The following is a 25300-nucleotide window of genomic DNA, read 5'->3' on the forward strand; positions in this document are numbered from 1 at the left end:
AACAGAAGGCTTGGGCAAAGCTGAGTATTATACATGGTTTAAGAATATAGGGTCCCTGGAACCTAATCATCGGGGCCTGCTTTAAAAAAAAAACAACAAAACAAGATTGTGTGGTAGACTCATCCTGCTCAAGTACAAAACACTGTGCCTAAGGCAAATTGGCTATGATACTGGGCAAGTGCCTCTCAAGTCTCTAAAATGGGGACCGTGATAGCATTCACTTCACTGGATTGTTACAGGGTTTAAACGAGACACTCCACAGGCTTCACCAGGGATCCTAGATCTAACAAGAATAAGCACTCAATAAAATCTAGCTATTATTGTTTTAATAAGACTTCTCCTCTTAGAGATTCAAAGTAAATATTAAGAGTATTAAAAGCAGTGCCACTGACTGGGCGTGGTGGCTCATGCCTTTAATATCAGCACCTTGGAAGGCCAAGGAGGGAGAATCATTGAAGCTCAAGAGTTCAAGAACAGCCTGGACAACACAGTGAGACCTCAGCTCTACCAGAAAAAAAAAAAAAAAAAAAAAATTCACCAGGTGTGGCGGTGCATGCCTGTAGTCCCAGCTCCTTGGAGGCTAAGGCAGGAGGATCACTTGAGCCTGGAAAATCAAAGGTGCAATGGAGCTATGATCATGTCACTGCACTCCAGCCTGGGCAACAGAGTAAGACCTTATCTCTTAAAAAGGCACTTCCATAAAAAAACATTTTTAAACATATAATCTAGAGTTTCTCAAACTTGGTCACAAAATCCAGTGAAATATATCCTGAAGGAGTACTGGTTTAAATCTATAACCTGCTACCCACATTTGGATCTCTGGCCACCATGCCAAAAGACAGGAGGCTGGACACTCCATCTGATGCCAGTGTTGCATACAGGGGCAGTGCAACTGGAGCCACTATCTTTTGGAAGAGGACCAGGTCCCTCTCCTATTCAACAGCAGAGTGGTATCTTTTCCAAAGCTTCAAAAATCCTAAAAGATATCAGGTGAAGTGAAAAAGAAGACCCTATCAAGCTCTGACATGGATGCAGCTGCATGGACTAGCTGCCTGGCATTAAGATAGAAGCTGGGAGATACTATAAAACAATAATGTATGCCTGAGAAGAAAGAAGAAATTATTTTTAAACAGATTAAAAGTAAAAGCTACTGTGTCAGGGAAGTGAGACTTGGGGGTGGGAAGAGGTGAGATTATAAGGGTAGGAGGGAATATCTTTGAGCTTTTTATACATTTTCTCAAATGTTGCCACATCACTTTTTCCAATTATAAACAACAGCCCATGGAAATGTATGAGGCACAGTCATAGCTGCTAAGAAACTTCTGGTTTTTCTAGTCTCAGTGGGCAAAAGTGAAAAAAAAAAAAAAAAAAAAACACAGGCAAAGGTGTGGGCACAGACGCCGGTATAAAGGCAATCAGAAACACAAAGTGGAACGTGGAGTACACAGCAAAAGGTACTGTTTCTTTATTACCTAGACAAATGGCTATGTATCCATCCATCCAACCCTGACTTATAACTTCTGCTTACAGCTAGCTCTCAGACCTCCCCAGTTCTGGAAGGCACCGTTTCTGTCTATTCTAGTGCCTTCTGCAGGGAGTGAATTTACGGGAGGCATGAGACACAAGCCTTGGGGACCCACTGAGCTGAATCTGAGTCTCCCTTCAGGCTCCTCACTCCTAGCTGTTCTGCCTCGCTAGCTGCGATAAAGTTGAGAAGCTGGGAAACTTGAAGTCTTTGCGCTTAACATTAAAATGTCCCTTGCACTGCACTGCACTGCTGGAAATGGGGACCATGGCCCTGACATCCACAGGTCAAGAAGGTGAATGGGGGTAAAATCTACCACATACCGATGGGGACCATGAAGGTGCACCTGAAAAGCAAGGTGCTGAGTGTAAAGCACAAAAGCCTTGGAGCCAGACACAAACCTGAAACCTCAGACTTCTCATCTGTGCAATGGGGATATAATAGCTATAATATTTGCAACATATGTGAATATTAAAGGAACTAATGCTCAGAAGGTGCCCGGCATAGGACCTGGCATATAAGAAATGTTTGACAGGGGCTGGGATTGGTGGCTCACATCTCTAATACCAGAACTTGGGAGGCCGAGGAAGGTGGATCACTTGAGGTCAGGAGTTCAGGACCAGCCTGGCCAACATGGAGAAACCTCGTCTCTACTAAAAATACAAAAATTAGCTGGGTCTGGTGGCACGCACCTGTAATCCCAGCTACTCGGGAGGCTGAGGCAGGAGAATTGCTTGAACCCAGGAGGCAGAGACTGCAGTGAGCCAAGATCACACCACTACACAGCCTGAGCATAAGAGAGATTCCATCTCAAAACAAAATAAAACAAAAAAAAAGAAGTGTTCATGTTCAATAAATTATAGCTAAAATGACCACTGTTATAGTTTATTATCATGTGAGATTCACTAGATCCTGAGGTAGAAGCAAAAGAACTTTCCTGCTTTTGCTATCCCTCCTGCCTAGTTAAAAAAAAAAAAAAAAAACACAAATAAGCCAAGAGCTGGGAACAAGCAGTGAAGCCAAGTGACTGTTCAAATCCCTGATCGTGGCCCACTCATAACCAGCTGCTCAGGGTGTGGGCCTCTCACCTGTGCCTGAAGGAAGGCAGAGAACTTGTGTCCACTGGGCACTGTGAGCAATGGTGTTGCTTATAGATGTGATCTCAGGTAATCTTTGCCTCATGATGCTGCTGGAGGTGGATTTAATTTAAATCATTTCACAGACAAGGAAATAGAAGCTTAGAGATGAACTGACTTGCCTGAGGTCATACATCCAGGAATAGTCCTGGAGTTAATAAAACTTGGATCTGTCAACACCACAGCCCTTGCATTTGCTGCAAACATCAATCACACTGTCCCCCAGAAGAAAATGTCTAAGCCTTTCCAACACCGTTAAACCAACGTTTTTTGAAAGTTGATTTGGGAAAGGAACAACAACAAAAAAACTAAACCATGTTTTAAAGCTTCTATGAAGTTAAATTGGAATTATGGACAAACATGATTCACAAACGCATCAGACAGAGTCCACAAAGGTTTCTATTTTGAGGAATTTACCTCTGTGTTCAAGGCTGAAATGAACAGAGAAGGGCAGGCTGTCTTTGCCAAAGGAAATTGGGCACTGTCTCTACAAGGCTGGTGACTTGAAACCAAACTCTGACCATTGGCATCTGAGTGGCTTCACTGCTGCCAAGAGGTGGTGACTCTGTTTCTAAGAATATAAAGTACTACAGAAGGTGCCCTGGAGACCACAGCATTGAAACAAACAGACCACCCTCTCCACTTCATTCAACCTGGGTAGGTCAGGAATCCTTCTGTCCCCAAATCCAGAAGGCTGAAAGGAAGAAATCTATATGTTGGGTTCAAGTTTTAATGAAATTAATCTAAAAATCTTTTGGTGAGGCTCTATTTCCAGTCTTGCCAGTTGTCCTTATAAGGGAAGTGTGCTAAGGTGGATTATTTATTTGCTTCCCTCCTTCCCAAATAAATCCCATTTCTTCTCCAGCAATGGTGGTTTCCCCAAAAGTGAAGGTGGCACATAAAACAAAAAAGGGCAATTCTGTTCTATAGGGCACAACACAAACACTCATAAAAGAAAACAGACATTTGGAAGCAAGATATAAGCAGAAAAAGAGTGAATGTCAATGACTCACATATACAAGGCCCAAGACTAGATTTCCTCAATATCCAAAGCAGAGGCTAATTTTGACTTCTCCAAAAGAGTCCCCTAGGCACTCAGTAGAGGCACAACTGATAATCAACATCTCGAGGTCAACGATGGAAAAGGTACTCACTCTGCCTGTTTCTTCTACAGATTTTAGTAGAATGAACCAGCACACCTATCATCCATCATATATGCCAGGCACTGTGCTAGGCACCAGGCATCCATGAGCTAACAACAAAGTGCTCATCTTCGTAGAACCTACAGAGTGATTGTACAGAGCAAGCTTATTGCCTCTAAGAATTATATCTTTCCCAAATAAATATATGTTCTCATAAATTCCTACAGAGAAGATGCGGATAATAAATACAGTCAATACCACTTCTACATATCACATTAACTAAATCAGCATTTATCTGCTCTTTTTATAAGAATGATCTTATTCTCCAACATTAAACATACAGTATTGTTCATTAGCAAGGAGAAAACATATGGAAATCACCTAGAAAACATGAATAAAGTTTCACAAGTCCAAGGCAAAAACCATAATGAACACCAAGTTACCCACTATACATGAAAGCAGAACACCCTTTCAGATATTTAAGGTATCGGAAAACTGACCTTCCTTGCAACTTGTTCCCAGGGAGCTATAGAAGGATATGTTCCTACAAAATGAGGGAATAAATTTTAAAAAGAGATGGGGCCTAACATAGAAGAAACGGGAAGAAACCAGCCAGGTCAGCAACCAGTCCAGAGTGGATCCATGGAGCTGAGAACTCCTGGCAGGATGTCACCAAGAGAATAGACCTGATTTATATCTCACCATCTGGAGAAGAACATAAGAGTTCTCCTGGAAACTTGGAGGATGAATTGGTGTAGGTATGTAAAACTGAACAATTTTTTTAAAAGACAACCATATACCCCAGGAAAAAAAAAAAAAAGTTTTACAATTAAGAAAATGGTTCCAATATATAACATTAACCACGCTGTGTGCAAAATTTATATGAGTTTGTAAAATTAACTGAATGTTAATTTTTTTTTAACGTGATATAAGTACCTAAGGGGACTGAAAGGAAGATGGGTGGGGGGGCATATACTAAATTTAGAGAACTAAATCGTAGTCTTCTATGTTAAGAAGTCAATAGATGAGGCCTAAAATCAATGGAATAAGATATACAATATAAGCATGTTATTTAGAAAGGTGGAGGTAAATATATTAATACAAAGAAATGGCTGAAAAAGCTGCAAACAATGGTCCCCAAAAAGTAGAACTGGGAGGTGAGGAGTCATGAAGCAGCAGAATACTGCTTTTCCTATGGGCCATGCACTTCAATTTGGCTTACACAATTATTTTATTAAATAAACCACCAATCAAAACCTATCTTGAAAGATTATGGAGTTTTTCTGAGGAAGGGAAAGAACCGTAAAAGGAAGCAAAACACACTACTTCAGGATGTTTATTCTGTGTTGGCCACAAGTTCCTTGGGCTCTAAAGGAGCTTGGGTCAGCCTGCAAAGCTTTCCTACATCTCAAATGCTCAGGACAGCTGGACAGGAGCTGGGATGCTTGTCTGCAGGTAGGGTTCACCAAAAGGACAGCTGTTGCACCAGTAAAACCCTACATGGATCAAGGATGCCATGCGGTACCTGATGCCATCTGAATATGTGGATTTCTATTTTGACTTGGAGAAATGTGCATTTTCTCTTTCTATTGCTATCATCCCTCCAGTTACTCTTCATAGCAGTTGCAAACAAAAATAAAGGTGAATGCAACCCTCAAAACTCAACCATTCACTTGCAAAGGGCTTCTGAGATACCCTGGGGGGTTAATAAAGGACTTCGTCTTCCTTCAAAGCTGCTCTATGACGTCACTTTGTTTTCTGGTCCTTGCTGTTCTTTGCTGCTTAGCGAGCCTGCAGTGAGAAGTGATGAGCACCTGGACTGTGGAGTCAGGAGGGATCTGGGTTTGAATTCAAACAGTGGGGCACCACTTTCCAACTGAGTCATCCAGGGCAAGTGATTATAGCCCTCTCTGCTGCAGTTTCCACATCCATAGTGGAAATACGTATACTTAGTAGAAATATAATGCAGGAATAATAATAGTACCTACTGTGTCAGAGTGTCAAGAATATTAAATGAGATAATGCAAGGAATACATAACACCATACATAGCACATAATTTGTTGTTGTTACTTTTTGGAAGAATCATGATGTTTCTTTACTTTGGACGAAATAATGTGAAATTAATACTGTCCCTCTGAAAACAAAAAACTGGACATATTAAAACTTAAAGCAGAAATGAAGAGAGGGAAAGTTTCAGACACATTAAGGCGATTCCTACTGTTCTGATGTTACCATCGGTGCTAGGGTGCAGGGTAGCGGCAGTGCAGGGAAGTCTTGTGGGGTCTGGCCTCCGCATTTCCCTCAGGCACACAGTACCCTCTCCAGATACCTGCTTCCTACCTTCCTCTAAGGCATGCAAAGTCTGTTCCCAAAAGTGGCGTGGGGGCAGCCTAGGAGGTTGCCCATCACTGTAGATGAAACAAATCACAACGTACAACTTCCAACAGTGGTCACTGGGGCTTTTTTCTCTTTTTAAAAGGACTGCCAATACATTCTAGCGATCTCTGATGAAGGCAGTTCAAACTTTGTGGAAAAGGAAGAAAAAGCCCTACACTACAAATCTGCTAGTTCTCAGCATCCGCGAGGTGCCCTCAGACACACTGGGCCCTGCACTGCACCGTCCAACCTGAAGATGGCAGTCTTTTCCTAAACTTGTTCCAAAAATTCTAAGTATTTGAAGAACGTAGTGAAACCTTGAAAAATGACTGCTGTCAAATAATACCAAGAGAAAAATTATAATCCACTTAGGAATTTAAAGAAATCAAGACAAATAACTCATGTCAAGGGATGCTAATGTACAAGCTGGAACAGAACAAGGACAAATCGCCTACATTTACTTCTTGTCACGGTCCTGCCGGGAATATCTGTACAGCTAACCCCCAAGGCAGGCTGGGCAGCCTGTGGTGGCCCCTGGGGGGATAAGGAACGGCTGCGGAGCCAAGCCAAGAAAGGTTCCCGCACATTCAGCCCAGGAGCTTGCCTATCTGTGCTCACGGTTCCTGCCCAGGAGAAAGTGAATCTGAAGTGAGTTCTCTCCTCAGCTCACTGTTCAGGGCACCAGCCCTGTTCTGGCCACCTGGCCCTGACATGCCACTTCATCCTATGCCCCTCGCTCTTTCCAGAGAGAAACATGAGAAACAAGAAACAAGTGAATCTCTCCTTCCAGGATCTCACACCAAGATGCATCCTTCCCACCTCCCACTCCCAGCACCATCTCCACAGAGGGGCTACTGCTTCCTTAGACAAGAGTATGTCTTCCCCACAGAAGTGCAGCTGAAAGGCCCACCAGCTGAGTGAGCAACCAGGAAGGCAGGTGCATGGGGTGCCGACCTGCCAAAGAAAGCAGAGGGGGCCTGGCTGGGGCCTCTGCGAAATGTCTATAGAACCCGGATTTTCAGATGCTTTCAGTGGCCTCCTTCCCAAAGGGTAATGAAGAAAGAGGGGGAGTGGCCAGAGCATCTCAGAAACACTGAGTACAAAGCACCAGCAGACAGGTTGCCGCCACAAGAGGGTATGCCCTGGGCCTGGAGGGGCTCACAGGTGGCTCGGCAAGGGCTCAGGTTTGTGAGGGGCACAGGGGAGCTCCACACTGAGCCATCGTCCCCTTCCCCGAGAGACACTCCATCTCCTATGTCCTACTGGAAGACCAGGCTTAGAAAAACATGAGAAAAACCTGAGATAAATTCAAGGACTGAGCACAGCCAACTGTCAGACCAGCTGCAGCCTTCCTCCCCAAACCTGGAAGGACAAATGTACTTTCCGATCACTTATTCCAAAGCATGAGATGGGCACATTAATGACACCTGGGTTAGAATATCTAGGCTCTGCTATTTTTGAGCTGAGTGGCTTGAGGCAAGTAGCTTAACCTTTCTGGGCCTTGGCTTCCTCATCTGAGCAGTGATGAACCCTTGCCTGTATCCAAGGTCAAATGAAACAGTCAATGTGAAAGTTCTGCCCAGGCCACACAGAGTCGCGTAGATGCTGGTGACGTGGCTTACTGGCATGAGATCACTTCCAAGCCCTGAACTACGGGAGAGAAGGAGCCTCTTTTCTGAAGGACCAGAAACCAGATTTGTTCAAACAGCCGTTCTCCACACCAAGATGGAGCAACTGCCTCGGCAGCCACTATAAAACTAGGAAGCTTCTCCAGACACCGGTGCCCTTCTCCGTCCTGCCCAGGATAAAGGCAAGAACCCTCCTGGCAACCGGAAATTTAAACTTTGCTGCTGCTGCTTTTTTATTTATATTTTAGAGACAGAGTCTCCTCTGTCACCCACGCTGGAGTGTAATGGCGCAATCTCAGCTCACTGCAACCTCTGCCTCCCACGTTCAAGCGAATCTCCCGCCTCAGCCTCCTGAGTAGCTGGGATTACAGGCACCTGCCATCATGCCCAGCTAAGTTTTGTATTTCTGTAGAAGCGGGGGTTTCACCATGTTGGCCAGGCTGGTCTTGAACTCCTGACCTCAGGTGACCCACACACCTTGGCCTCCCAAAGTGCTGGGATTACAGGCAAGAACCACCGAGCCCAGCCAAAATCTTGCTTCTCATCTTGTGTCTCCAACCTAACCCCCATGCACAGTCATCCCCTCTTCTTTCTTCCACAGGCCTCATCAATGTCATATGTCCTTAGAGCTGTCCTGATCCCATTTTCCAAACCAAGACAGGATCTGTGTTCTGACAAAGGAATTTTAGTTATCTGTGAATTTAGGCCATTGAAAGAAGTATAAAAATGTGAAATTAAATCATCCTTGGGCTCACATTTGACCAACTGCCTTTAGGAAAAAGAATCATGTTATCTGCAGGATATATTTGCAGACCTTCCATGCGGGCTCGACCACAGGCCTGTCAGTCCCCCAGAGGGGAGATCTTGGGCTCCCTCTGACTATGAAGACTGCTAACTCCCACCTCCACATCCAGGAGGTCCAGCCCCTTAGAAATAAAGGTAAGGGCCAGGACACCAGGCAGCAACACTCACTTCCTTCTGGCTGAGGGGGCTGCCATCACTAAGCCCAGTGCCCCTTCAGGAACTCTCTCCTCTCCTGCAGCCCAAATGAAATGTCCATCTGTGGATGGAGAACCATCCCTGCCCTTCCCATTTTCCGTTTTCCAGATAATGGGGTGTCACTTTCTTATACACTGTGAAATTCAGACAAAGTTCAAATAGTCAACCCTGCCATCTATTAGCCAGGTCCCAGGTGAAGTTACTTAAACTCTCTGAGCTTTCCTGTCTCCAATACATATTTCAACAAGCTTATTTTGAGAATGAAAGGCAAAAGCATTATTACCAAGTCAGTTCTTAGCAGTCCTGCTTCCTCCTCTGTTGCAGGACTCTTCAAATTATATCGGCATCCTTGGTCTCAAACACCCAGTCATTACCATTTATCCTCCTCTTCTCACAGCTCATTAATCCACGAGGCTTTTTAATTTTATCTCTGTGACATCTCTCCCCTCTGCCATTTCCTCAGCCACGGTCCCTGCCCTGGTTTGGTCCTCATCAGCCACCAGCTGGCCAATAGTACAGTTTCCTCCAGCCCTGGCTCTCTCCTGAAGTACAAATCAGATCACATCCTCGCTTTAAAAAGCAGGGTGAGGTAGGAGAATACATATTCATCTTAGACTGTACATGCATTAAAATCTACAAAGCCTCATAAGAGAATAGTAACAGTGGCTACCTACTTAAGGGTAGGATAGGAATGAGAAGGAAGAGACGTCTCCCTTCCATTCTCTTATGCTTGGAGATTTTTTGACCACATAAATTTACTACCTCTATGAAAGGTTTAATTGATTTTAAAAATTAACTGAGGCCGTGCATGGTGGTTCACATCTGTAATCCCAGCACTTTGGGAGGCTGAGGCAGGCAAATCACTTGAGGTCAGGAGTTTGACACCAGTCTGGACAATATGACAAAACCTTGTCTCTACTAAAAGTACAAAAATTAGCCAGCATGGTGCCTCACGCCTGTAATCCCAGCTACTTGGGAGGCTGAGGCAGGGGAATTGTTTGAACCCGAGAGGTGGAGGTTGCAGTGAGTCATGGTTGCACCACTGCACTCCAGCCTGGGCGACAGAGCAAGACTCCTTCTCAAAAGTAACTGAAAAATATTCTGACTCCTGTTAGAATTTCAGTAGAGTCCAAAGCACCTAGTGAGCACATTCTCACAAGCTTGATCCCTGTCCAGATCTCTGGCTCAATTTCCTTTCACATTACTGTAAGACATTCAGGTTCAGAAGCATTTGTGGAGTGCTCAGTATGTTCAGAGATATTACTAAATGTAATTATCACAGTGAGCGTGGCAGCGATCCTGTTATGTCCACTTAAGACAGACTGGAAACTGAGGCTGAGCTGTGAGGTAATTTGCCCCAAATCTCAAACAGCTGCTAAGAATTCTAGTATCAGTCACCTCTTTGCTGCAACTAGAGCATGATGAAAGATAGGCTCTAAAGCAGCGGTCCCCAGCCTTTTTGGCACCAGAGACTGGTTTTGTGGAAGACAATTTTCTATGGGTTGGAAAAGGAACTCAGAGGAAACCCAGAGTAACCATCTACCCAGTGTGGAAGGCCCTCAGAGGTCTGGCCTTGCTTGGGGAGCTCCTACTTTACAGACAGCTATTTTTAACTTTCGAACTTTGTCTTTATTTCTTCAAAAGTACAGTGATGTGGTTAAGAATACAGAGTGGTGGTAAACCTTGGCACAGTCACCGGTCTTGGAGATAGATCTTGATAACTTTATTTAGCATTTCTGAGCCACGGTTCCTTTATGTATAGACTGGACATAATGCTCAGCATACTAAAACAGAGCTCATAAATGCTGGTGATGATCATTATTGACATAATATACAAATAAGTTTCCTGGTTGGGTATGGTGGCTCACACCTGTAATCTCAGCACTTTGGGAGGCTGAGGTGGGTGGATCGCTTGAGCCCAGGAGTTCAAGACCAGCTTGGGCAACATGGTAAAACCCCATCTCTACTAAAAATACAGAAATCAGCTGGGCGTGGTGGCGCATGCCTATAGTCCCAGCTACTTGGGAGGCTGAGATGGGACGATCCCTTGAGCCTGGGAGGTCGAGGCTGCAGTCAGCTGTGATTGTGCCACTACATTCAAGCCTGAGCAACGCAGTGAGACCCTGTCTCAATTAAAACAATAAAAATAAAAATAAATGAGTTTCATATGTTGAGCGAATGTGTGCCTTCCCTGATTGGGTTTGTTCCTGTACTGTATCACAGAACTTCTCTTCTGCAAGGCAGAAGAGAGATTTCCTCCAAATCTAAAGAGAACAATCTCTTTGCCTCTTTCTCCACCCCCAACTCTTCCCTCCTCTGGTTGTGTAACTCCCGCCTAAGTAAATCCCCTCTGTGCTCTCTTCCTGGCTCCTGCTCGCTGTGGCATCCAGACCAAAACAGGCAGGAGACACACAGCCTGGTGCCCGGGCAGTTTGAGCAGGCAGGGCTTTGCCAGCTGCTGCCCTGTGGAGGGCTGGAGGAACCCACCGTGCCCCAGAATTGAGGTGGAGGAATCACTCCAGGCTTTATCAGGAAAGCCACTCCCTATGTACTTTCAGGATTTAGCTGACAGCTCAGCCAGGTGGGGTTTTCATCTACCTAACTTGGCATCCAGAAACTGGACCCTGATTTCAGGGAGGCCCCTTTTAAATAGCCCACCCTGGGTGGAGGATATCACACTTAACACTTGAGGTCCTTTGATATGCAACACTGAAATCATGTAGAAAGTGTATTTCCAACTCAAATAGTCTCTGTTTTTTACACTCTTCCTTCCTTTCTTCACCCTCTGCTGTTTTTCTCTTAGCTTCTAGTAGAGCCAAAGGTAACAGAGGGACTGATTCGCTGGTTCTCCTCCAACAAAAACCACCACCAACTTGGGGAAGCTGCTGTCTGGTTTACACACGACACGGAGCCAGTAGGGGGCGATCATCCCCCTAATTATTCTCCCATTGGCTCCTTATAGCCCTGGGCTACAAAAACAGACTACTCATCAGATACAAATGGACCGTACAGCCTTTTGGTCACAATCTCAGGATGTGGAGACCTGGATCTGAATCCTATTTCCCATGTCAGTTGACTGTCTAACACTGGGCAAGCTACTTCATAAGGATTACATAAGATAATGCATAGTGTTGGCACACAGAAAATATTTAGTAAATGTTGGCCATCACTATTGCTAGGAGTGGGGGGATTGTGAAGAAGTCTTCAGTGTTGGCAAGGGTGACATATGTGGTGAGCCAACAAGTAAATTTCAGAAAACACTGGTTCTAAGGCCACTTCAGACTAAAGAGGAGACAAACTAAAGTTCTTCTCTTGGCGTTGCTGGTACCAAAGTGTGCAACCATGTCTTTTTTTGAGACGGAGTTTCACTCTTGTCACCCAGGCTAAAGTGCAGTGGCGCAATCTCAGCTCACTGCAACCTCTGCCTTTTGGGTTCAAGCGATTCTCCTGCCTCAGACTGCCGAGTAGCTGGGATTATAGGTACCCTCCACCATGCCCAGCCAATTTTTGTATTTTTAGTAGAGATAGGGTTTCACCATGTTGGCCAGGCTGGTCTTAAACTTCTGACCTCAAGTGATCCACCCGCCTTGGCCTCCCAAAGTGCTGGGATTACAGGCATAAGCCATCGCACCTGGCCAGCAATCATGCCTTATCTTCTCTTAAGAGATGGTACAGGTAGGCTGGGGTGCAAAGCTGGCTATCATAAGGCAGCATCTCTCCAAGCCTCTTCCGTAGAAATGAATAGAATAACCTACCTCACAGAGCTCAGTAAACATGAAAGAAGTCACTAATGACAAATAGCATGGAACTTGGCTATATAGTTTCTTTTTTTGCCAGCAATACCTATCAGTTCTCTTCTCTACTAAAAATACTTTATAACCCCTTGGGTCTAATGAGCCTAAGCCATTACACAGAAGTAGGGGGAAACCTATGTACATGTCTGTCTGTAACAAAGATCTAGAGAATCCAAATGCAAAGTTTAACTTGTTTAGGGCCCTTTAATTATTGGTCACTTTGTTTGCTTCCTTATCAAATTAATGTGGTTAATGTTGGATGTTAAATTTTAAGTACTGTATGCCCAAATTTGTTAAAATGTATCAGCTGAGTTTATTTTAGATGGCCTTAATGTTTCTGTTGTTGGAGTAAAAATATAGCAAAATTAAAGTCTGAGAAGTCACAAAAACTCTAAGAGCCAAAGAAACTATCTACATGATACAAATTTTTCAGCGTAACCTTAGCCCTGAAGTACCATTATACCTTGATTGTAATAGCACCTTGTGTTTGTCCAACAAAGCACACAGTATTTAACTTGAGAGGCTGGTACTTAAGATACTGTCAAATGCTTTAAATAATTTTATTAATTCTCCATCATTTCAACTGGTCAGCCACCACTTTTTCCCTCTAGCACAAGAACCAACCTTCGGGTCCTCACATGTCCACTAAAATTAAATATAGATCCTATTCACAATCTGCCATATTCATTTGCGCACATTAAATCACTTGTGTTCAACTGCAGAATGAGTGTTTGTAACATAGGAATATCAGAAGCAACACCAACAATAGCGATTGAGGTTAGGCAAAATAATTTCACAGCAGTGATAGAGCTCTGGTTGGTAATGTCTAATGCACATCACTTAGTATCATAATACAAGCCAGAAACATCAACATATCTATTGGGGGTATTATTTTCTGAAATTATACACTTTTAATCCAAAAAGCAAGTAACTTTCAATTGTGAAGAAGGCTGGGGCATGGCAGTGCATAACTGTAGTCCCAGCTACTCAGGAGCCTGAGGCATGAGGATCACTTCAGCCCAGGAGTTTGAGGCCAGCCTGGGGAACAAAGTAAGACCCTATCTCAAAAAAAAAAAAAAAATCAGTTGTGACAAAGGACCATTATTCCATATAAGCAGTTAGCATCCCCTGACATATTGAGTATTTATCTGCTTGGGTACTTCTTGTGTTCTCCACCCAAGTGTGGGCTCCATGAGAAAAAGAACTTTGTTTTATTCACTACCGAATTTCTAACACCTGAAACAGTGGCTGGCATGCAGTCGGTGCTCAAAAAGTACTTGTTAAATAAATTCTAATTTCTCTCAGTCCCCAATTCATATCCCCTAAAATATAACTATCTTTCTCAAAGGGCCCAAGGGTGTTACACCAGGCCTTCCTTCATTTCAGGGCCTTTTAAGTCACGTGTTGGAGTCTATTAAGTCAAGCTTTTTTATTCAACAACAGCAGGCCAGATCCAGTTTACCCATTCAGATTATTATGTGTATTCTGAATGTACCTAAAACACGTATCTCTGACCTCTACTCTAGTGACTTAGTGGGCCTTGACTTTCCTACAATAGTCACCGATTTAATATACTGCCACATACACTTCAGCTTCATCACCTCTGGAATATTCTGCTCCCTTATTCTCTCCCTGTCCAATCCTCCATCTCTCAGCTTAAGGGCTACTTCCTCAAGGAAGCTTGCCCTGTTTCCTGTTACAGCGTTCAGTATTCTTCCTTCCTAGAAGTCACAGCACGTTGCAATGATCTCTCAGATAATCATCTGTTCGTGTCTGTCTCCCCTACTAGGCATTCTACTCCCCAGGGGCTGAGGCTGTGGCTGTCTGGGTAGCAATGAGCCCCTCTCCTGTGCAGCTTCTTGCACATGAATGTTTGTAGAAGGGTCTGAATGATTCAAAATATTTAGCCCAACAAATACAACAAAAAAAGGCAATCAAGCCTTCTGGGCCCTAAGAGGTCCATAACTGGAGAGTACAGTTAACAATGAGGGAGCTACTACAATATTTTGATTTCTTTTAAAAAGAGAGAATTTTTATAAATGATTCCACAGTATTTTAACCAGGGAAGCAAAAATCACGTGGGGACTTTTGCCTTCCAGTGCCTTGGAGCTGTTTCCTAAAAAAAAAAAAAAAAACGGTCATATGCAAAGAGAAATTTGCTCACACAGGAGATATTCAGATTGAAAAGACAATTCAAGAGACCCTCAAAATTGGGAAGTGGTCTTTTACGATAGTGAAAAGGGGGCATTGAAATACAAGACTTGGGCTCCTGGTACCCTCTGTTTACTGACTAGATATCTTGAGTAAGTCATTTAGTATGTCTGGGCTCCAGTTTCTTTATCCATAAAATGGGGAAACAGAACCTATCACAGAACCTATCTGATGGGATACTATGAGGACGGAATGAAATACTCAACCACAAAATACTCCGTAAACAACAAAGTGTCATGGAAACATGAGTTACAAGAGGCAGAAGCAGTATCTGGGCCAAAGCCCAGCCTTCAACCAAAGAACTAAGTGAGCTTCCCAGAAAGAACCAGCAGCACAGAGTAACGCAGGGCATCTTTCAGTCTGTCTTAATGCCTTCCACTTAGATGGATGGAACCCTCACCATCACTCTTCCTGTTAGCCACTCAGCTGCTTAGAAGGAGTCATCCAATTGGCCTTCACTTCTCTTTCCTGGTCCCAATAGCCCCATTTGCTTGTAACTGTCCTGATGGGCCCAATTTACATTCCTTCCCTCATTTTTTTCCCCTAATTTGGAAGCAGCTCTATTTTTCCACCAGCTCCCAAAGTTCACGATTTGTGGACAAAGACATCAGTGGGCCACATATGGGTTCTCCACTCTGGTGATGGCTAGTCAAGCCCCTCTGCCCCACGGGAGGCCTTTCCTCAAGCTGAAGTGCAAACACTCCCGTGAGAGGTCACCTCCAGTTGTTCAGCATCTCAGTTATCTACCACAGGTGCTTAACTCATTCCTGACACTTTCTCCCAATAATAGAAATGACAGTAAGGCAGGCAACACAGAGAGCCTGGGACTTAAGAGATGGGAAGGATGGCGTGAGATAGAGAATGTGGTGAGAGTTGGTGAGGATCTCAGAGACAAACTAAGGATTGGGCTCACCCACACACAGATGCAATGCTCATACTCACAGCCAAGGAGTGGGTGTGAAGAAAGGGTACGGGGCTTGTTGGGTGGGGAAGAAGGGAGGATCACATATGTATGGGAAATGCCTGGCTGAGAAACAATGGGACGATGGGTACAAGATGGGGGTGGGGGAGGTAGAAAAGAAGAAAGTGACAAATAGAGTCCAGATGCCAATGTTACTGGTATTTATGATATTATAATGCGCTGCACTCTATGGCAAACTGTTAAAGTGCCATTTTGTTACTTCTTCTTTTTTTTATTTTTTTGAGATGGAGTCTCGCTCTGTTGCCAGGCTGGAGTGCAGTGGCGTGATCTTGGCTCACCACAACCTCCGCCTCCCGGGTTCAACCAATTATCCTGCCTCAGCCTCCCGAGTAGCTGGGACTACATGCGCGTGGCCATGTATTTTTAGTAGAGACGGGGTTTCACCATTTTGGTCAAGATGGTCTTGATCTCCTGACCTTGTGATCCGCCCGACTCAGCCTCCCAAAGTGCTGGCCACTTAGAGAACAACTTGCTATCTTGAGAAAACAGAGTTGGAAAGAGAGTATGGAATAACAGCTAAATGTTTAGGCTTTAGAGTTTTCAGGACCTGAGCTTGAATCTCTAATCCATCAGAGATTAACTGTGTGACTTTGGGAAAGTTATACTGTTTCCTTATTTGTCAGTCAGTACCTAGCTTCCTAGGGTTTTTATGAGGATGAATTGTGATCACATATCTAAATAAACTGTGTGACTTTGGGAAAGTTACACTGTTTCCTTATCTGTCAGTCAGTACCTAGCTTCCTAGGGTTTTTATGAGGATGAATTGTGATCATATATCTAAATAACTCTGCATGGGACCAGGCATACAGCAAGGCTCAATAAATATTACTTCTTGTTAAATTTTACAAAACATAAGAGCTTGCAAACGTCCCGCTCTCTGACTCAAGAATTCCTTACAGCACCTTGGGGTCCAGGACAATAATACACCTCTAGCTCTGCTGTTTTCTATAAATCTGCCAATAGGAATCCCTTTTTACTTAATCAAAAGGCTATTCTTTACTAGGCCTGTTTTCACACAGGATATTTGTCAGGCATGGAGCAGCGGTAAAGGAGGAAAGAAAGAGAAGCAAGAAGGTGAACAGTAAAAGGAAAGAAATCCTGGATTCAAGACACACCTCTCTGGGCACACTCACCGAGTCTGGGTCTCGCTGCTGCTCGAGAAAAGCTGAAAATTCCACCAGGCGAAGCTTGGTTGTGCCAATGGAGCGACCTTGCCAGGCAGGGACCGAGGGAGCTGGGGCTGATGCAGGCTCAAACCCTGAAAGAGCAATTGTCACTTTTGATGGTGGTCACTCACCTCTCCTTGGGCCTCAGGCAAATACTGGAATAGGGCTCTACAGATGACCCAGAAGGAAACACCATCAGCCCCCTCTCCACCAGGTCTGGCGGGGAGAACTCAGGTGATGACAGATGCTGGCTGAGGACCCCAGTGATGGTGAACAGTCAGATAAGCACAAAGCACGTGTTCCTCATTAAGCCAACTTCAGCTAAAGTTAAGGGCTGCAGCATGAGGACATCCATCCTGGACCGAGGGGTCTACTTGGGGACCAAGCCAAGAATGACGGGATAATGAGAAGTGAATGCTTCCAAAGACTTCCTGTAAGACCCGGACATGCTGCGCCCTTCTTGTGTTTGTCCATCTTCCTGAAGACTGTGGTCACTAGCACTATAGAACATTCTCTCTGAATGCTCCGTGGTACTGGGGAACAGGGCAATATGTGAAAGCATTTTCAGTTTGGGGAATCCGTAAGGCAGAGCAGTGACTTTTATACCGTAAACCTCGAGTAGTGCAAAGGAGTAATTCCACCAAGCCTCATGCCAGTTCAGTGGGACACGCTGCAAAGACAGTCTTAATTCCTTGTGCTGTGACATCTGCCTTTGAACCTCTGAGGTCAAGCAGTCACCACTTCTAGGCAAAGTGTGGGACATGCTTCAGGCTCTCCTTCTCTAGGCCAAACAGTGCAAGGTTTTTTACATGCATACGGGGGGACTGGGGGTACGCTTTGTGGGGAAGGAGACAGGTAGGCTGGACAGATTCACGTTTTCCACTTTGAGCTTCCATGTACTCTCTCCTTTAAAGAAAGGTAGCGGCACCAAAATCTACTTATCTAAGAAAGGGTGAATGAAACCCTATCTACCCTCAAGACTTAGACTGCCTAATTTGGTCAGTTTTTATTGAGGAATATGCTGCAGCAACTTCACCTTCTGAGGATAATCACGATGAGGCTTCCTGTTTCTTATACCATCTGAAAAGCTCTTGGGAGATGACTGAAGGGAATCGGGACCTGGCAGAGGTCACCCCTGTGGCCCTCCTGAGCTCCAGGCTACCCAAGGATCCTGCAAGTCAGGGGCAATGTGCAGCTGTGGCAAAGTTGAGCATCTCTTGACTCAGGGAACAAAGTGCCAGACCCAGCTGTCAGCTGTGTGGGGCTGTGTTCCCAAAAGGGAGTTTCAGGGAGACTCACCTGGAATGGGAGCTGTGACTGCTGGCTGGATGGGGTAGGCCTGCTGCACAAAAGGCTTGACGCTGGGAACAGAGAGATGGCAGACAGAGTCAGAGATCACATCTGCAGCAGCGGCTATTATCCAGGTCCCACCATGACCTCCCAGTGGGAGGTCCTTCACTGCTGTGGTCCCTGCCTGCAGGTGGTAGCCTCTGCCTTTGCCCAGACAGAGGCAGTTGTTCCATAAACCAACAGAGACCAGCAGCCAGCTAGGGATCAAACCACCAAGCCTCATGCCAGTTCAGTGGGACACACTGGAAAGACAGCCTTAATTCCTTGTGCTGTGACATCTGCCTTTGAACCTCTGAGGTCAAGCAGTCACCACTTCTAGGCAAAGTGTGGGACATGCTTCAGGCTCTCCTTCTCTAGGCCAAACAGTGCAAGGTTTTTTACAGCATACAGGCAGGATTTCCTTTCTTTTATCCCAAAATAGCCCTTATTTTCCAGTTTACTGATCTTTCTTTTCTTGCCCCCAAGGCATCAGTAGGATTTGCCTACTAGCCACCCTACCACAGGGCCAGCCAGAATGAAATGGGCTAGAGGAATACCTGTGCCGCCCTTTCTCAGGCAAGGAAGACCACAGCTCAGCCTTCAATACCATGAAGGAAGAGGGGTTCACTTCTTGATTCCAACTGGACGACTGCTAATACTTAATGTGGCAGTGAGGTGCTTCCACCTCTCCCAGATCTGAAAAGCCAGTCTCTTTTCTGCTAGGGGCCTCAGTAGACAATAAGAAGGGGATGCCTTCTGGGACTTCAGTGTAATGCTCCTTTCTCCTCCAGGTCCTGAGACAGTATGGCCCAGGAAAAGCTCTCCCCAGGTGGGCTGGGAACAGCCCCTAGTTGTCAGTGCCCACCCCTCCTCAGACTTACTCTTGTGAGGATCCTGGCTGCCCTGTTTGAATCATTCCCGGCCAGAACTGGAAGGCAAAATGCAGAGGCCTCAGACTTACGAGTTTACTTCAAAGCACAGTTTAGGATGCCTACGCATCGCAACCCCTGCTAAAAGACAGCAGGTTTGATCACCCAACAGAATCGCCTTGCCAGAGTGCAAATGCAGTCACCACTTGCACAAGACCACAACCTATATTCTTGGCCTGGCAACCCAGAGCTCCCTTTAGCTCCTCCTTCCTGAAAATCCCCCCAAGGGCAGAGGCAGGCAGCAGCTCCTCAGTGTTTTCCTTACACCTAAGCAAAGATCTGGGTGTGCTGCAGGGTGCTCACAAATATTTTAACTGATTGATTTATCCATGTACCCTCCCTCCATTCTGAAACATTCCCTGCATAATATTCTGCCTCAATAGCACTGAAGGCCCAGCAAGGCAGAGGACAAAGCTTGAACAAGGCCAGGAGCTCCAAGAGGCAATGCAGGCAGCATCTCCGCAGAGAGCTTCCCTGCAGCGATTGGTGTGGGCTGGAGACGCAGCATGACATAGAGGAGGGAAAGAGCAGCCTCAGGAGTCACGACGCCCTGGGGCTGATTCTTGACATCACTATCCATTCCACTAGGATCCCAGCTATCCAAACTCTTGTTTTGCTACTGAATAACCTCAGTTTTTTCATCTGCAAAATGGCAATGACAATAAGAAGCATTTAAGATTACCTGGAGGATTGAGATTACAACATAATGCTATACTTCTCAGCCTTTGGTAGCTGTCAAAATTATAAATGTTAATAGAATACCTTGTCCCTTTAGGGGCTAGCTGCCCCTGAAGACAGAGGGACAGAGACCAAGGGCCAGGAAAACGATAAAGAGAGAAGAGGCCTGAGCCCAACCCAGAAAGGCACATTTAATTCCATGTCTTCAGGGACTCAGAATTCCTTCCTCTTCTGATTTTCTCCCTCTTCCTTTTCATTTTTTCTTTTCTTCTTCTCCTCCTCCTTCTCCTATCCCTCTCTTTCTCTCTAGTTCTCTGCCTCCCTTCCCTCCTTACTTTCACCACTTAGACTCAGTTATCAGTTGACAAGGTAGCCTTTGCCCTCTCACATACCTGACCCACGTGACAAGAAATGGAGGTGGGAGGCTTAACACTGGCCTGTGCCAACCCCAACCCCAGCAGCTATCATTACTGGACTGAGCTCATGACTTACCCCTGGCGCCCCCGGGAAGGTCGGGCGTGGAATCCCAGGCAGCCCCAGCTTGTTGTGAATGGCAGTGGCCGAGACGATCTGGGCTGAGGACATGGCTGCCATGTGCTGAAGGGCCTTATCCTTTGCAGTCTGATCCTTGAAGGTGACAGTGACACACCGACTTAATACATAACGCATGGCTACCAGGCAGGTTACACAGGCACAGCCACGAGCACATGGACTAAAATACAGAGCCACAAAATAGGCCAAAAAAGCAAACATGCATGGATAAATAACACAGCCAGAAGGCTAAACCACACTCAACCTACCGTACCTCTCAACATTTACTGGGAAGACCCAATGGGGCAACGCTTTTTTGTAGGGATTAAATCCATTTTCCAACAGAATGTGAAGCCTCTCAGAAGAGTGGACATAGTGTTTATTTAGCTTTTCAGCTTCCAGAAGGAGATTTCTCCAATTACTTAAAACATTTAAGGAAGAAAAAAAAAATAAAGGACCTGCTTTTAAGCAAATGGATGGGAGGAGGGGTGAGCGAAGACATGTAGCTGTGGACTGGGGTAGGACCGTCCACAGAGCTCGAGGAGCCCTATCTGTGTGTCCTGGCTGTCACAGGGCCACGGTCCCAGGAGCTGCTGGGGTCATGCAAGGCCTGGAAGCCCTGCAGACACCTGGTTGGGGAGGCTCAGAAGCAGCAGGGGGTGGGGGGTAACAGGGCCAAGCAGCATGCTGGCGGGGCGCATGCTTTCTCAGGTATCCCCGCCGTGGGGCTAAGGCTACATGGGTTCGTACTAAAGCCAGAAGCCTAGGGGATGCTACAGGTACGTGGTTTCTCCTTTTCCTAAACAGATCTTTTCTAGGAAAGCCAAGGCTAATAACACAAAGCTAGCCAAAAAAGTCTGCCAAGCACAGCTAAAATACAGAATACTCAGTTTGGTGAAAATACTTACCATGCTTGTTACCTGGATACAACAATAAACAATTTGTTAAAAGGATTGCATACAAAGGGATGTTTTTTTTTCTTCTTTGGTTAAAAAAAAAAAAATATATATATATATATATATGTACGTATGTACACAAACATACAATAATTGGGAACAATAAAATGCATAGGGGTGTGGCCCTTCTCACATTTTAGGAAGAATCAGTGATCCAGATGGCTATCTAGAAAGGCAATGATTGAGAAGGGCACCCAACAACAGCAATAATAAAAAACTACCCCCCAACTCCTTTGCACTGCTTCTATGGCTTCCCCAGGACAGACGGAGAAATAGTCAGCCTCCTGATATGAGACAGGTCCAGCGGGCACAGGCAGGGCTTCGAGCCTTGTAGGCATATAAAGGCTCCCGGTGCCAATAGAGGGTCTATACTCCAGGCCCAAATGCCATCAAAGCAAAAACAAAATGGTGACATCAAAATAAAAAGAGTGCTTTCCTCCTCCAGGGAACGTCAAAGGGAGCTTCAGGCTAAGACACCAAGTACCAGCAGAGAGGGTGCTAGAGTGCTTACTGATATAAACAAAGGTGATGAAAAAAACACATCAAGGCGTCACAAGCAAGGCCAAAGGAGTTTTTTAAAAAATCAAAGCCCAGAAACAACTGCTAGGGGCTTCTAAGAAAGATGTGCTAGGTGTTCCCAGGGTGTAGATACTACTTTGCCCTATAACTGTCAGGAAGACCATGTGAATTTGCTAAAAGCTTACATTAACCTTTGAAAAACAGCCAATAAAGAAAAAGGGAAAGGGGAAGGGCCAGGCATGGTGGCTCACACCTATAATCCCATCACTTTGTGAGGCTGAGGTGTGAGGATTACTCAGGTCCAGGAGTTCAAGACTAGCCTGGGCTACATAGAGAGACCCTGTCTACACAAAAAATAAAATTAGGCAGGTGTGGTGGTGCACTTCTGTGGTTCTGGCTACTCGAAAGGCTGAAGTGGGAGGATTGCTTGAACCTGGGAGGTCAAGGCTGCAGTGAGCTGTGTTCATCAAGCCACTGCACTCAAGCCCGCGCAATAAAGCAAGACCCCATCAGAAAGAAAAGAAAGAAGGAAGGAGAAAAGGAAGGAAGAAAGGGAGGGTGGGAGGGAGAAAAGGAAGGAAGAAAGGGAGGGTGGGAGGGAGAAAAGGAAGGAAGAAAGGGAGGGTGGGAGGGAGAAAAGGAAGGAAGAAAGGGAGGGTGGGAGGGAGAAAAGGAAGGAAGAAAGGGAGGGTGGGAGGGAGAAAAGGAAGGAAGAAAGGGAGGGTGGGAGGGGGAAAAGGAAGGAAGAAAGGGAGGGTGGGAGGGGGAAAAGGAAGGAAGAAAGGGAGGGTGGGAGGGGGAAAAGGAAGGAAGAAAGGGAGGGTGGGAGGGGGAAAAGGAAGGAAGAAAGGGAGGGTGGGAGGGGGAAAAGGAAGGAAGAAAGGGAGGGTGGGAGGGGGAAAAGGAAGGAAGAAAGGGAGGGTGGGAGGGGGAAAAGGAAGGAAGAAAGGGAGGGTGGGAGGGGGAAAAGGAAGGAAGAAAGGGAGGGTGGGAGGGGGAAAAGGAAGGAAGAAAGGGAGGGTGGGAGGGGGAAAAGGAAGGAAGAAAGGGAGGGTGGGAGGGGGAAAAGGAAGGAAGAAAGGGAGGGTGGGAGGGGGAAAAGGAAGGAAGAAAGGGAGGGTGGGAGGGGGAAAAGGAAGGAAGAAAGGGAGGGTGGGAGGGGGAAAAGGAAGGAAGAAAGGGAGGGTGGGAGGGGGAAAAGGAAGGAAGAAAGGGAGGGTGGGAGGGGGAAAAGGAAGGAAGAAAGGGAGGGTGGGAGGGGGAAAAGGAAGGAAGAAAGGGAGGGTGGGAGGGGGAAAAGGAAGGAAGAAAGGGAGGGTGGGAGGGGGAAAAGGAAGGAAGAAAGGGAGGGTGGGAGGGGGAAAAGGAAGGAAGAAAGGGAGGGTGGGAGGGGGAAAAGGAAGGAAGAAAGGGAGGGTGGGAGGGGGAAAAGGAAGGAAGAAAGGGAGGGTGGGAGGGGGAAAAGGAAGGAAGAAAGGGAGGGTGGGAGGGGGAAAAGGAAGGAAGAAAGGGAGGGTGGGAGGGGGAAAAGGAAGGAAGAAAGGGAGGGTGGGAGGGGGAAAAGGAAGGAAGAAAGGGAGGGTGGGAGGGGGAAAAGGAAGGAAGAAAGGGAGGGTGGGAGGGGGAAAAGGAAGGAAGAAAGGGAGGGTGGGAGGGGGAAAAGGAAGGAAGAAAGGGAGGGTGGGAGGGCGAAAAGGAAGGAAGAAAGGGAGGGTGGGAGGGGGAAAAGGAAGGAAGAAAGGGAGGGTGGGAGGGAGAAAAGGAAGGAAGAAAGGGAGGGTGGGGGGGGAAGGAAGGAAGAAAGGGAGGGTGGGAGGGGGAAAGGAAGGAAGAAAGGGAGGGTGGGAGGGAGAAAAGGAAGGAAGAAAGGGAGGGTGGGAGGGAGAAAAGGAAGGAAGAAAGAGAGGGTGGGAGGGAGAAAAGGAAGGAAGAGAGGGTGGGAGGGAAGAAAGGGAGGGTGGGAGGGAGAAAAGGAGGAAAGAAAGGGAGGGTAGGAGGGAAGACAGGGAGGGTGGGAGGGAGAAAAGGAGGGAAGACAGGGAGGGTGGGAGGGAGAAAAGGAGGGAAGACAGGGAGGGAGGGTGGGAGGGAGAAAAGGAGGGAAGACAGGGAGGGAGGGTGGGAGGGAGAAAAGGAGGGAAGACAGGGAGGGAGGGTGGGAGGGAGAAAAGGAGGGAAGACAGGGAGGGTGGGAGGGAGAAAAGGAGGGAAGACAGGGAGGGTGGGAGGGAGAAAAGGAGGGAAGACAGGGAGGGTGGGAGGGAGAAAAGGAGGGAAGACAGGGAGGGTGGGAGGGAGAAAAGGAGGGAAGACAGGGAGGGTGGGAGGGAGAAAAGGAGGGAAGACAGGGAGGGTGGGAGGGAGAAAAGGAGGGAAGACAGGGAGGGTGGGAGGGAGAAAAGGAGGGAAGACAGGGAGGGTGGGAGGGAGAAAAGGAGGGAAGACAGGGAGGGTGGGAGGGAGAAAAGGAGGGAAGACAGGGAGGGTGGGAGGGAGAAAAGGAGGGAAGACAGGGAGGGTGGGAGGGAGAAAAGGAGGGAAGACAGGGAGGGTGGGAGGGAGAAAAGGAGGGAAGACAGGGAGGGTGGGAGGGAGAAAAGGAGGGAAGACAGGGAGGGTGGGAGGGAGAAAAGGAGGGAAGACAGGGAGGGTGGGAGGGAGAAAAGGAGGGAAGACAGGGAGGGTGGGAGGGAGAAAAGGAGGGAAGACAGGGAGGGTGGGAGGGAGAAAAGGAGGGAAGACAGGGAGGGTGGGAGGGAGAAAAGGAGGGAAGACAGGGAGGGTGGGAGGGAGAAAAGGAGGGAAGAATGGGAGGGTGGGAGGGAGAAAAGGAAGGAAGAAAGGGAGGGTGGGAGGGAGAAAGGGGGAAGGAGGAAGGGAGGAAAAAAGGAAAGGGAGGGGAGGGGAGGGGAGGGGAGAAAAGAAAACAGAGTCTAACACTTCCATTATTTTCTTTTTTTTGTTTTTTTTGAGACGGAGTTTCACTCTTGTTGCCCGGGCTGGAGTGCAGTGGCACGATCTCAATTCACTGCAACCTCCGCTTTCCAAGCTCAAGCGATTTTCCTGCCTCAGCCTCCTGAGTAGCTGGGATTACAAGCATGTGCCACCACGCCCAGCTAATTTTTGTATTTGTCTTTTTAGTAGAGACGGGGTTTCACCATGTTGGTCAGGCTGGTCTTGAACTCCCGACCTCAGATGATCCACCCGCCTTGGCCTCCCAAAGTGCCGGGATTACAGACGTGAGCCACTGTGCCCAGCCACATTAATTTTTTATGTCTTATATATTACTCTGGCTGTGACTGAAAAACTAAGGAGCCTCAAATAACAGCTTTTCATGGATGCACAAGGTCATTACGAACATCTGTAACGACACCTCCCATGGTCGAGTGACACTCCAA

At 46.4% G+C, this 25300-nt stretch overlaps 1 protein-coding gene across 8 annotated transcripts in view; it reads right to left on the bottom strand.

The window, feature by feature from the left end:
* TEAD1 (TEA domain transcription factor 1) overlaps positions 1-25300 on the bottom strand; it is a 272153-nt gene that overhangs the window by 43344 nt on the left and 203509 nt on the right. For 5 of the 8 annotated variants that reach the window (XM_008006492.3, XM_008006503.3, XM_008006473.3 and 2 more), the window contains 5 exons: positions 21336-21347; positions 20389-20523; positions 19171-19217; positions 18260-18321; positions 16928-17052 (listed from right to left, as the gene is read on the bottom strand). In XM_008006492.3, the coding sequence (XP_008004683.1) occupies positions 16928-17052; positions 18260-18321; positions 19171-19217; positions 20389-20523; positions 21336-21347 (381 nt within the window). The remainder of the gene's footprint in view (positions 1-16927; positions 17053-18259; positions 18322-19170; positions 19218-20388; positions 20524-21335; positions 21348-25300) is intronic. The other 3 variants (XM_073018192.1, XM_008006509.3, XM_073018203.1) reach the window with 1 other exon arrangement.

The sequence above is a fragment of the Chlorocebus sabaeus genome, chromosome 1 (genome assembly GCF_047675955.1).
Source record: "Chlorocebus sabaeus isolate Y175 chromosome 1, mChlSab1.0.hap1, whole genome shotgun sequence".
NCBI lineage: Eukaryota > Metazoa > Chordata > Mammalia > Primates > Cercopithecidae > Chlorocebus > Chlorocebus sabaeus.